The 14,417-nt window shown below is 38.3% G+C and overlaps 1 protein-coding gene across 2 annotated transcripts in view; it reads left to right on the forward strand.

The window, feature by feature from the left end:
- Positions 1-14,417, forward strand: part of mei-218 (meiotic 218) — a 183,133-nt gene that overhangs the window by 50,971 nt on the left and 117,745 nt on the right. The window contains exons 1-2 of one of the 2 annotated variants that reach the window (XM_067153364.2): positions 2,662-2,856; positions 7,325-7,490. The exons of the other annotated variant lie outside the window; for it this stretch is intronic. Coding sequence (XP_067009465.1) covers positions 2,775-2,856; positions 7,325-7,490 — 248 coding nt within the window. The 5' untranslated portion in view covers positions 2,662-2,774. Of the gene's footprint in view, positions 1-2,661; positions 2,857-7,324; positions 7,491-14,417 lie in introns of those variants that run through there. 2 annotated transcript variants of the gene reach the window in all.

The raw sequence follows: 14,417 nt of genomic DNA on the forward strand, positions 1-14,417 counted from the left end.
GAGGGATGAACGTAGGAAAATGATACTTTATTTTTTGCTAGGGGCTTTACGTCGCACCGACACAGATAGGTCTTATGGCGACGATGGGATGGGAAAGGCCTAGGAGTTGGAAGGAAGCGGCCGTGGCCTTAATTAAGGTACAGCCCCAGCATTTGCCTGGTGTGAAAATGGGAAACCACGGAAAACCATCTTCAGGGCTGCCGATAGTGGGATTTGAACCTACTATCTCCTGGATGCAAGCTCACAGCCACGTGCCTCTACGCGCACGGCCAACTCGCCCGGTGGAAAATGATACTGATATTCCTGTTACGGTGTTAACGGTAAGGTCTAAATTAATTAAGGTTTTCAGAGAACAGAAACCAAGAAGCAAATATTTTCAATAAATACCATTCTCATGTAAATCAACTGCTCAAAGGTACTCAAATAGAGTCCATACAAAATCCACAAGATTAATCATAAGGTAAGAATTAATTAATTAATTAATTAATTAACTAATTAATATTCCAGAGAGCATGGTACCATACGTACCAGTTTCAAAACAGGTAAGATCAATTTGGCTAGCCCCTTCGCCAGAACATACCACCAAAGAAATGATTAACGAAGGTAAATGAAAAATATCATCAATCGCATTTTAAATGAAGTAGTAAATATTTCCATAACATAACATGGAGTTAAGTGGAGATGATATCACAACTTAACAGTTTAAGGCAATAAGTCCTTTCAATAAGGGATTACTTCTTATATGCATCTGCTACGGTTCAAGTGTCAAGCAGAATTCTCTATTCAAAGTATCCAGTGAAACAAAACAATACTGACTCAGTGAATGTAACTAAGACGACGAGAAAAATTAAATCATGCAATGAAAACATATGACATATCATCATAACAAAACATACTAGTTTCATTTTTCTCAATTCTTAATTTACAGAACCCAATGCTTACAACAGAATGATAATTCATGTTAAGTAATACTTGGACGTAAGTTATCTCACAATAAGTGGAATGATACAGAACTACAAGTGGTTACATACAAAATGTTAGCCCTCAGAACTGAGACGCATATATCGGCCACCAGTAATTAAATACAACAAGGTAAAATAATATTTAGGAAAACGGCCAATAACATGCTTGAAAATGTTTTTCATTCACAGATAGTACATAATATCTGACATACCAGATAGTAAGAATTAATATTATAGTGGAATAATAACTTTGTTGTTGAAAAATACAAACAGATACAGAACTAAGCAGTGTAGAATACAAAGTGATAGCCTTCATAACAGGGTGATAAAATTACTGACCACCGGGAATAAATTAAACTGGAACAAGTTTAATAGGTTTTAGAAGAAAAGGTCAGTAATGATTAATAATCTCTCCCTATTACTAGTGAGGATGATGATATTACATGAGGAAGAAGAGAAGTGAGGAAGCCATGGACCGAATAGAATAATTTTAAGTACACACACAGGGTCAATTTACCAGCAGGAAAAAACAAAAACAAAACACAACCAGAAAGAAGAAAAGGGTAAATAAAGGCACTTACAAAATCACTTCCATCCAAAAAGAATGGGAAACCTTACATCTCACACGTGTGTATAGTACGAAATCAAGATGAAAACTGCAAGATGGCTACTCCAACAAAGCTGAAGGGCATCCAGTCTCCCGTTAGTAATAGAAAGAGGGAGGGGGAATATGCCAGTCAGGTTTATTTCTCAACACACGGCTAAACAGAGAAAGATCTGCTTAGCTCTGCTGCTATATTAAGGTGGACATGACTTAATTCCAATTTTAAAATACCCTTACACTGCAAATGTGAATATCTTGCATAAGTTCTATCGTGGGAGCCCCAAAGTAACCAGGCAACATTTTCTGAAAGAACTTGCTGCTCAACTCACTAGGTCTCACGTGATAAGAAAATTATCAAACCCCAGGATCTCAAGGGATATACAAGGCGCTATGTCGAGAATTATGAGCATCCCTAAGGAGCATATCATTACCGAGGAGAAACTTGAAAAATGGATAACTTGTCATCTGAGCCCACCAGCAAAGAAGAGGAAAACATATTACAAGAGCTACAGATGTGAAAAACCAGTGTGCTTGGAGTGTACAAGAAAGATCTGGTTTGAATGTGTTGAGCGAGATTAACATTGAGGGCCAAGTTCAGTGCTTTCAGTTTCCATCCCAACAAGAGATCAGTCTCATCAGTGGTTAATTTTCAGTGATGTGGTTATCAAACATCTTTAATACCCAGGTTAGGGTCCATTTTTGTTGCTAGTGTAAAAGATGTGTGTGTTTAAATGGAACAGTGCAGTCTAAGTAAGGTAATTTGTTGCGACTGTAATTTGAAGGTATGAGGGTTCTATAGATTAACAAATGGAAAATGTTGTGATTTAGTTTGAATAAAGTGTAGGTATTCAAGTGAAAACAGCTAGCAATTTCTCTCATTAACTGTCTCTTCGGTAGTCGCATTAATTTTGACGCGGTCTCTGTGACCTCACGTCTATGTTGTTGTCACTGAAAATGTATGTCCATAGTTAAGGGTTAAGAATTACTGTATGTTGCTAATGCTTTTGAGTAGTGTATCTGCCTACTTATTAACATTTTTTATTTTTAGTCGCAGTGCTGTATTTCACTGCACTCAGAGTGACTGTCCCAATCACAAGGGACATCGCGTCTCTGAAAACCTGCCATATCGTCCTTTCCGGTGCAGCTTATGTCGAGGAGATGTTAAAGAAGTGCCACAGGCTCATGATTTGGGGGAACAAGTTATAGGGATGTTTATAAACCCAACAGCAATAGATAATTCTCAACCACATACATATGGTAGCCATCAAGCCATCACTGTCTGTTTTCAAGGTACAGTACTATATAATTTAGATATTAATAACTTCGTTAATTCATTAATTAAAAATCTGCTTGTGATCAACAGCTATGTTTTAGAGAATTAGAATAGAATAACTTACTTTTAACCATGATGTTAAAATTCTTTTTAACATTTTTCTTCCGTAAATACAATACCAGCAGCAGCTTTTTAGGCAGGTACATGAACAACAACAAAATGAGATGAGAGTTCAGGCAGCTGAGATGAAATTCCTTAAGAGGTATCATAGGGAAGACAAGAAAAGATAGAATCAGATATAAAGAGATTAGGAAGATGATTGGAGTTTTAAAACTAAAGAACAGGGTAGAAACAACCAAACTGAAATGGTATGGATACATGATGCAAATCGCAAAAGACCGAGTTCCAAAGAAAGTATTTGTAGAGAAACCAAAGGAAGAAAATCACAAGGAAGGTATCAATAGAGGTGGATGGATACAGTTCAGGAGAGTGTAAAGAAGAGAGGAGGAAAGATAGAAGAAATGTTGGAAAAGGGAAAAGTGTGATGGGGAGACAGACAACATTGGAGATATTGATTAATAACTGGAACCAGGAGAGAACTGGAAACGGGAACTGTAGTAGTAGTAGTAGTAGTAGTAGTAGTAGTAGTAGTAGTAGTAGTTGTAGTTGTTGTTGTTGTTGTTGTTGTTGTTTTTGTTGTTGTTGTTGTTCAAGGGTTGGGTTTATTATTTATTATTCACTAATTGGCCAATTAAGTTTCATTATACATTCTGGTGTTTGCTCAGTTTTTGATTGATCCAGTAGGTTTTCATTAGCTCACTTTGTCAAGCACGGCGTTCATCCGATTACTTTGCACCAGTTGTCTGCTTCACATCTCGGACAGTCCTAAAAGTCTCGATGCTTGTTTTGAAAAGGTCTCGTTTATCCACGTCTTCTGGTCGAAGACCCATTTCTCTGAGGCCTTTCTTGGTGTTAATGTACCAGAGAATTGTTGTTTTGGGTTTTGAGTCAAAATTGTTAAAAATGCGTTTTGTCCATCGAGAGTCATCCATCTGTTGTAGGTGACAATAGAAGTGAGCTCTTCCCTTGCGCATTTTTGTCCGTGATCTCTATATTAGAGTAGATTTCTTGTCTGGATTTTCTTATGTACTGTACATTCTGTTTCTGTAGTTTGGGCCAAGAATGTTGTGGAGAATATTTCTCTCCTTTCTTTTTCCTGTAACTTAGCAAGCACACATTTCTGAGATAGGATAAGGCATACTGATGCATAGAGAGATACTGATTTGACGACAGTGTTGAAGAATTTTGGTATTTATAGAAAAGCCTCTTTTGTTATCTATGTTCTGGGTGGTTTGGAAACCTACCTCCATGCACTCACCAAGATATTTATACTTATTCATATGGTTTATTGTTCCATATTTTGTGTTCTGTTGGGTCATGTTGTCTTTGATGTTTGACATTACTTCTGTCTTTTCAAAGGATATCTGCAAGCCTGTTTGCTCTGCTACCTCTTTCAGCATATTATTTTCTTCTGTTGCATTTTCAACATTTTCTGTCATTATTGCTATATCATCTGCAAAAACTAAGCAATCAATTTCTACTCTGTTCTCCTTCATTCCAGTCCTTAAAGGTTTGAGCAGTTTCTACCTTGTAGTATCTGACGCCATTCCTATATTACTTTCTCCAGTGTGCAGTTGAACAACAGTGGTGAAAGTACATCTCCCTGCCTAACACCTGTTTTAATTTCAAAGGGCGCAGAGTAGCAACCTTGGAATTTTACTTTGGAGATGGTATTAGTGAGTTTTACTAGTATTACCAGTAGCAGTTTTTCATTGACTCCCATTTCTGCAATTATTTGATGCAACACGTCGCGAACAATGGAGTCATGTCTTTCTGAAGTCAACAACTGTATACACGTATGTTTGGCCTTTCAACATATGATATCTTATTATCATTTTAAGATTGTGGATTTGCTCTGCTGCTGATCAGCCTTTCCATAAACCTCCCTGGTATTCTCCAAGCGAGCACTCAACTTGCCATTCTAGTTATCTAGGATGGATAACAATAGAATTATGTATGCTACTGGAAATAATGAGATACCACAATTGTTATTTACATCTTTGATATTTCCTTTCTTTTGTAAAGGATGGCTTAAAACTACCTTTCAGTCCTCCAGTAGTTGTTCTTTCTCCCATATGTCAATGATAGTCTTATGCAAGATGTCCATTGCTTCTTCTGGAGTGTATTTCCATAGTTCTGCTATCATGGAGTCTTCACCAGAGGCCTTGAAAGTTTGTCGAAGTACTTGCCAACGACCTCACAGTTTTCTTCATTTGATGTTACTAAAGTTCCATCTTTCCTTTGAAAGCACAGAGAGAGAGGCTTGTACCCTTGTATCTTCTTTTTAAAACCCCTGTAATATTCTGAGACTCACTCTGGAAGACTTGCTCAATCTTGTTCATTTGTTCTATTTCATACTTGTGTTTTTCACATTATTATTATTATTATTATTATTATTATTATTATTATTATTATTATTATTATTATTATTATTATTATTATTATTATTTATTATTATTATTATTATTATTATTATTATTATTATTATTATTATTATTATTATTATTATTATTATTATTATTATTATTATTATTATATTTTGGAAGCTCTAAAAGAAACTTTCAAGCTACCAGAATATCTCATGTATATACTGCGAGACTATTTGAAAGACCGTACATTGTTATACGACACGGAAGATGGTCAGAGAAGGAAACGGCTCACAGCTGGTGCAGCGCAAGGCTCAATTCTTGGACCACACCTTTGGAATATCATGTATGATGGTTTGTTATGGCTGGAGATGCCAGAAGATGTAAAACTTGTGGGTTATGCTGATGATGTGGCTGCTGTGATAGTAACTCATAACCTAGAGCTGGCTCAATTTAAATTGAATCAGGTGATGCGACGTGTCAAAGAATGTATGATAAATTACAAGTTAGAACTCGCAGATGATAAAACGGAAATTATCCTCCTGGCAAGGAAAAGGGTTAATACTGTTGTACCGATGAAGATCGGGCAGATAGCTATCGAAACAACTAGGAGCACAAAATATCTTAGTGTAACGCTTGATACTAAGTTTACATATTGGGACCACATCCAATGGGTAACAGATAAGGCAGCAAAAACCATGACTGCACTTAGTAGACTCATGGGAAGTATCAAGGGGCCGAAATCTAGTAAAAGGTGGCTTCTCATGTCGACTGTTCAATCGATACTACTATACGGTTCGGAAATTTGGGCTGAATCGTTAAAAATTGCGAAATATCGGAAAAGAATTGCAGCTGTACAATGGAGAGCAGCTTTACGAATTGCTTGTGCATATCGTACAGTATCAGAACCTGCGATTCTAGTAGTAGCAGCAGTAGCTCCTATTGACTTGTTGGCCTTCAAAAGACAAGAAATTTGGCTCACACAAGAAGAGCTAGGAAGGAAAAAGGCAAAGGCTTTGGCTCTTTGTCGCAGAATGCAACAATGGCAAACGAGATGGGAAGATGATTCTAGAGGGAAATGGACTAAAAGACTGATACCTTCTTTGGGCGTATGGGTTGGCCGAATTCATGGTGAGGTGAACGACTATCTCGCACAGTTCTTGACAGGTCATGGATACTTCCGAAAATTTCTTCATAGACTAGGGCTACAACTAGTCCGGCGTGCATATACTGCGGTGATATCGATGACATATTACATACTTTCTTTGTGTGTGTTCATTGGCTGCCACAAAGAAGATGCTTAGAAGTTATGCAGGGAGAAATGATGCCAGAAGGGATCGTGTCAGTAATGCTACGAAGTCAAGAATCTTGGGACCAGGTGGCAGTTTACGTAGAAAATATTCTGCGTCAGAAAAAGAAAGACCTGGATGATTACGACAGACAGTAAAGCAGAAGAAGGAAGATGAAGCACAAGATACATTAAGCACGACATCCGTCCTGAAGTAATGCGAGAGCGGTTTCCGGGGCGGAGATAAACGTCGTGGGAAAAGGGAGTGTGGTTTTTAGTGGGTAAGAATCTCCACACACTTGTTGAGTGCGGACCCTCACAAGCGTCTTATGAAAGATTTTCCACACTCCCTCGCAAAAAAAAAAAAAAAAAAAAAAAAAAAATATATATATATATATATATTATTGACTCAGTACCTCATTTGCAGTCCATCAGAATGTCTACTGGTAGTATTTTATTTCAGTTAGAAATTTCTTTGGTGGTGATAAATTACAAGAATATCATAGAAAAATTAATAGAAAGACTGTTGGTTGAACTATGACTTTTAAGACATTAAATATATTTTTTAAATCCTTTGATTTGAAATGGAATATGTGTTTCACGTTCCTATCTATTCATATATTCTTTATTATTTAGTGATTTTGCATTATACTGATTTAGCTTAATTCAAACTCCTTTATCGTTATTAATATTTACAATTGTTATCTGCAGATGATCTGATATCAGGCTTGCACTTAGGAGCTCAGTATAATGTTGCTGGTCACCAGAGTAACAAATTTTTTCATGCCTGGAGTGTACAGCTATGGTGTCCTGTGGGACTTGGAAGCAGTCATCTCCCTCTCTCAACTAATATTGCTAAGCTTCATGCATGGATCAAGTAAGAATTCATATCTACTGTATATAATATGGATAAAATATTGCAATACAGCCATTTACAATAGTAAGCAGCTTGGTCTTACCCCAAGAATGATGCAGTTTCCTACCAAAACAAAGCACCCACTTCCCAGTCTACACAGACTTCTGACGGTAAAACTCAAGCAGATGATGCACCAACTAAACATCAACATCCTCGCAATAGCACACAAACAGTCACAACCACCTCACATGCCAACACACAGACACCAAAAGACACACATAATTACACTCAAACTCACAAAATAAGCACTACACAACAAAAATTAAAGGTATCAAAGTCTCTAGGGTCCTGAGTGCCAAAACCGTTTAAGCCCATCCTGAAACTGGGAGTGGGCCAAAATCTAAATCCGACCCAGCTCTGAAGGCAAACTCATCTCAAACTGGGTGCGAGATTCAGATTACTGTGCCAGTCTCCCCACTATACTCAGACAGACTAAACAATCATCCACACTTCTAAAGGCTAAGGAAGAGAGCAAGAACCTAGCCCCCAAGACTAAGGCAAAAAGCTACACTGTCAGCAGCTAGACCACTCGGTGTCCAGCTGTACACATCCAGTTACGTGCAACATGTTGTGGCAACCACCGCCGCCGCTGCCACCACCACCACCACCTAAATGCAAAGTACCCAATTGAAAGCCCTCTGATGTCAACTGTAAGGTAATCTATAACTGTTAGGTTCTTCAGTCTGTCAAAATTAATGAGTAAATAAAATTTTAAAAATACTGAATGAACCACAGGTACACGTTTTCAAAGAGGGATGGCTAAATTAATGTAGAAATGAGAAAACATAAAAGTGAATTTTCCTATGGAACTGGAACTGTGTTGTTGCATTATTACTCAAACTACTGTATAAGAAAGCAATAAATGAAACAAACGCACACACTACAGTATTTTGAGTATCAGTACAGTACTGTACTTACAATACTTGCATACAGGCAGATTACTGCTTTTCACTAGTTTAAAAAACTCACCAGTTTTTCTTTGCTTCTTTGATTTTTCCACACAGTCATTCACTAGTCAGTTATATACACATGCACTAGTGTTGGCTACCGAATGCATGATTCGAAGCAGTGTAAGGATTCATTCAAGTATCCGGGTGAATCGATTCACAGGAACGGCGAGCTCACGGCACACGATTCAGCTTACTCCCAGCGGACAGTGCTGATTGGCGCACTCATGGCTCACTAGCGCGACACTGGATGTTGGCGGGGAGCCGAGCTTCCACTGCAGCGAGACAGTAAATCTTGGCACACCAAAAGAATCGTGCGCAAGCACGGCTCAGTGAGACACAAGATACACACGGCTCCTTATCGGCACACTGAACACTTAAAAATCATCACTCTCATTTTTGATCCGTATTGAAAACAGCAATCTCACTTAGTTTACAAAAGAGTACATTTATTGTTCCACCTATTCAATACAATCAGTCCCACGTTATGTGGTTAATTAGACATAGAAAATCTGAATATTATGGGGACATGTTTCGCCCTTCTTATTGGGCATCATCAGCCAACGCTGCTAATACAGTAAGATAGATATATATAAAGCATATGATATAACCACTTTCTATTCATCGATGTTCTACATCTTCTAAACAAAGACAAAGACACTTCCGTACAGGCCGTGAAGGCCTTTGGAGGAGTGGAAGGTAAAGGCTTCCACCATTGTTAACCGCGGCACATGATGGGGTAGAGTGGTTAGCTCTATGCCCGGCTGCCTTTGCCCACAGGAATTAACCTGGTACTCATTTTAGGTGTAGGCTGAGTGAACCTCAAGGCCATATGCACATCCGGAAGTGGAAATCTCGTTTCTTAAATTTTACGACTTCCTGATGGGGATACGAACCCACGTCCTTCCGGGCGAACCGAGCACGCCTTTACCGCCCTAGCCAGGCAGCCCCTTTCTACATCTTCTAGGACTAAATTTTCACGTGAAAATCAAACATAATCAGTCAAATACTTGAAATAAACTCGTCTCAAAGCAGCCTCAACCAGTACACTAACGTCTGTTTGCAACGGTTATATCAGATAATATTTTAGACCAATCAACTTAATGAAGATAACATCATAACATTCGCCTTTTCTCTTAACCAATCTTTTAATGTTGGAACGCAAAATATAAACAAAATTCACCCTCAAGTTTTCAACCATTTTAGTCTATTGAAAACTTACATTGGCAACTGCCCCAGCAAATATATGCTGACTTTTATAACAAAGAGGATCCACTTCAGTACCAGACAAGTGCCATTTTTAGAACTTTATTTTGACACAAATTTTCTATTAGACAAGATTTTAAATTTGTTTACAATAATTTTAGCATGTGTTGTATGTCCCAACATCATATTTTATAACCACTATTCTGTAAAGTTAATATCATAAGAAATCACAGTTCAATTTTTACAAATTATCAATGTCATTGTCCTTTAAACAATGTTTCTTTTAAGATTAAATTAATATGGCTGATGATGCCCAATAAGAAGGGCAAAACATGTCCCCATTAATATTCAGATTTTCTGTGTCTAATTAACCACATAACGTGGTACTGATTGTATTGAATAGGTGGAACAATAAATGTACTCTTTTGTAAACTAAGTGAGAACTCTGGACACTGGTGGAGAGCCAAGCTTCCGCTGCAGTGAGACATACAGTGAGCCATAGCCCACCGAAAGAATCGTACGCAGTCACGGATCAGTGAGACACAACACATATATGGTTCATTATGGGTACACTGGACATTGGCGGGGAGCAATACATACAGAGCCATGGTACACTGAAAGAATCGTATGCTATAATGGACTCTTGAGCTCAGCTCATTTGAAGGCTTTTTTTTTTTCTTTCTTGCCAGTTGCTATATGTCGCACCGACGCAGATAGGTCTTATGGCGATGATGGGATAGGAAAGGGCTAGGAGTTGGAAGGAAGCAGCCGTGGACTTAATTAAGGTACAGCCCCAGCATTTGCCTGGTGTGAAATGGGAAACCACGGAAAACCATCTTCAGGGCTGTCGATAATGGGATTTGAACCCACTATCTCCCGGATGTAACCTCACAGGCGCGTGCCCCTTATCAAATGGCCAACTCGCCCAGTACAGCATTTGAAAATAATACCCACTTGCATTCACTGTCCTCTTCTTACAGGGAAGTTTAAATAATAGATGGATTTATTTGCAGTGTTAAAAACATAATTCTAAAGTAGCTAGTAAGTAGGTAGGCTATTAGGTTATACTATTTATTAGTTTAATGAATCTTAGTATTATAACTTAGTTGACATTTGAAAATTAATTAAACTCGACTCTAGCCTGCCCTATGACTATGAGTCATGCTCATGACCACTCAAAAGTACCTGTTTTATATTGGGAAGAACGGCTCAGTATTCTCTCAGTTCGTATGTCACATCGTTGCACAATAATAATAATAATAATAATCGTATGGCCTCAGCTACCGTGTGCAGACATTTCAATTTGACGCCATCTGGCTGTCTGCTCGTCAATTTCGGCGTTCCGTTTTTTACTCTAGGCCCCCACTAGGTGGCAGACCGAGTAAACCGAAACTCTCTTGGGCGTCTATGGCTGAGATTTAATGAATTTTGTCGGGTAAACACCAAATGTGTCACCAGAGATCTTTTACATCCCGACATCGTACGGCATGGAGTATCGAATGGACTTTTTTCTGCCCTTCAAAAATCCGACTACCTCTGCCGGGTTTGAACCCGCTATCTTGGGATCCGGAGGCCGACACTCTACCACTGATCCACAGTTGCACAAGACTTCAATCATATGTTGTCAGTGTCACGGTATATATAATAGACTCTAGCCTGCCCTGTGACTATGAGTCATGCTCATGACCACTCAAAAGTACCTGTTTTATATTGGGAAGAACAGCTCAGTATCCTCTCAGTTCATATGTCACATCGTTGCACAAGACTTCAATCATATGTGGTCAGTGTCACGGTATGTATAATAGAGCTGTGACTTTCAGAGAACTGTAGAAAACCATAAGTTAGTGTTTAAAATTTGTGTTGTTGTTATTATTATTATTATTATTATTATTATTATTATTATTATTATTATTATTATTATTATTATTATTATTATTATTATTATTATTATTAACTATGTGACTTTTTTACTGTAGTATTACAATATAGTACTGCACAACTACCTATTTTTTCCTGCATTTCTTTTTTTTAACTTACTTGTTTTGTACTTACCTTGAGTACAATAAAATTTCCGAGTTCTTTGAAATCATATAAGAAACGACCAGGCAAGCAATTGATAGGGAATCTCCCACCTGGGTGACAGCTCTAAATGCAGATCATTGATTATTGTGTGTACAGATTTTTTTTATTTAATGAAGTCACTGTCGGGGAAAGGCCTTGTAACATCAACACTTAATACAAAGACGTGGCTGCAGGAGCAACCTGAACCTCAAAGCTAGACGACGCATAAGAAAGGAGTTTGTACTTTGAAGACCAGATGGCAGCAGCGAGCACTGAATGCTGTTGCTACTGTCTTACCAGTACATACTACACAGATGCAGTAGGACCTGTGACTCTAATGTGCCGTGAATTGGGTTACTGTATCGATTCAGTAAAATGAATCAAATGTCCCATCACTGACATGCACAGTGACAGTGCATTCCATAAATACATGAAGTATTGGTATCTATTGTCGCCTCACCTAATGCATTGTCAGTGGCAACCCTTTTATCCGCAGCGAGTGTCAAAAAGGTTAACTCAAAAGAGTCCACTTATTGAATTCGATGGGATTAGATGGTGTCGCAGAGAGATGCTCTGTGACTCATATCCTCAGTACTGCATACCATACAAATGAGTAAGTAAAGTAATATGTTTTTGATCATGGGGACCAGGCAAATGTATTAATGAGGAAATATATAACCAGAAAACATATAATTGGGCTAAATATTGATGGACAAAGTTCGGTGCCTAAAAATTTTAGCGTATAACTGCGAAAAACGTAGAAAAATAATAGTGTATAAATGAGGTTCAACTGTATTTAATGATAGACTTTACCTGAAAAGAATATGGTTTAATTAAAAATAGAATGACATGTTTCATTCTTGAAAGATCATCTTCAGATTATGTCAAATCACACGTTTTTAAAAGTGAATTTATTAATATTATTAAGAAGTATAAAACCATTTATGTAAAATTTGTGTCCACACAAATACAATTTTTAAACAAGTCAGATGGAGGACCAGACTGCCCCAAGCGAGCAGACACAAACACATCACTCGCCCGGTACTCTTTGTTAAGGTTGGTCTTGATTATGGTGGCCCAGTCATCATAAAAGGTGATAACCCGAGGAGTAAGATAAAGTTTAAAGTGTACATTGATCTCTTTGTTTGTCTTGTCACTAAGTCAATACATCTTGAAATGGTGAAGAATCTAACGACTCAGGACTTCCTCACCGCATTTACAAGATTCACGGCGCGTAGAGGATTTCCAAATCTCATCTTGAGTGATAATGGCACAAATTTTGTTGGAGCCAACAATGAGTTATTAAGACTTATTAAGGATAGCTCTACTGAAATAGAAGAATATTCATCTAATTTGAATTTGAATTGGAAGTTTATTCCACCCTTCAGTCCTCATTTCGGTGGGCTTTGGGAGGCTGGAGTAAAGTCCACAAAATCACTTTTAAAGCGAACCCTAGGAAAATGCATTCTTAATTTTGAAGAGCTGAGTACTCTTTTGTATCAAATTGAGTCTGTGTTGAACTCGAGACCTGTCTGTTCAATGACTGACGACCCCAATGATCAATGCTATTTGACACCTGGACATTTTCTAGTAGGGAGACAATTTACCTCTATCCCCTCTCCAGACATATCCAACAGCTCCCGCTCCTGTCTAACTAAATGGAATTTGGTGCAACAGCTGTAGCACGATTTTTGGCAGAAGTGGTCAAAGGAATACATACAATCAACAAAGACGTAAATGGTCTTCCGTAGGGAAGTGGACTCCAACTGTAGGAGATCTGGTGCTTCTAAGGGAGGATAACCTTCCTCCTCTGGTTTGGAAGACTGGTATAATCCAGGAGCTCCATCCTGGTTGTGACAACATTACTCGTGTGGTCAGTGTAAAGACTAAAACTGGTCTTTTGCACTGTGCAATGGTGAAATTGTGTCCATTGCCCAAGGATGTTGTATAGTTGTATATTTGTATGTGTTGTATCTGAGTTTTCTTTTTTTTATTCATTTGTCTGTGATGAGCATAAACTCTTGACTTTGATTTTGAGTGTTGAGATCTCTCAGAGGGGGGAGTATGTTGCGGCTTTGTCTTGGTACTCGTGTTGAGATCTCTCAGAGGGGGGAGTATGTTGCGGCTTTGTCTTGGTACTCGCCTGCTGCATTTCATTTTGTTACAGTTGGCAATGTGCTGCTCTATTTTGCTTTATACAGACAGACACTGAACATGGCGACTGGCAGCAGTACACGAGTTTTGGTGTACCTCTGAATTTGTTGTACATATGTGTAAATATGCAGTGCTTTATTCATGTGTAATAAATGTTTGTATCACCTTCTGAGTGATGTGTTTGTGTCTGCTCACTTGAGGAAGTCTGGTCCTCTATCTGACTTGTTTAAAAATTGTATTTGTGCGCCTATGGAACTGAACTTTGTTATGTGTGGCTGATATGTTGTTTCGTCGTTCGCAACATTGTCTGTCTGTCCCCCCCTCCCACTATTCCCTTCACCTCACACAGCGTCTACTTGCCAACAATCATCACTTAAATATGGAGTCACATGCTTCCCCTAGTACACTGTCATTGCATTGTCCTACATAAGAGGCTTGCAGTGGTGTCTCAGCAGCGCACTAGCTGCCAGTATCTGGGAAAGTTGTAGGAATCCAAATGATGAGCCCACTGCTAAACTGG

This window comes from Anabrus simplex, chromosome 9, assembly GCF_040414725.1.
Source record: "Anabrus simplex isolate iqAnaSimp1 chromosome 9, ASM4041472v1, whole genome shotgun sequence".
Lineage (NCBI taxonomy): Eukaryota > Metazoa > Arthropoda > Insecta > Orthoptera > Tettigoniidae > Anabrus > Anabrus simplex.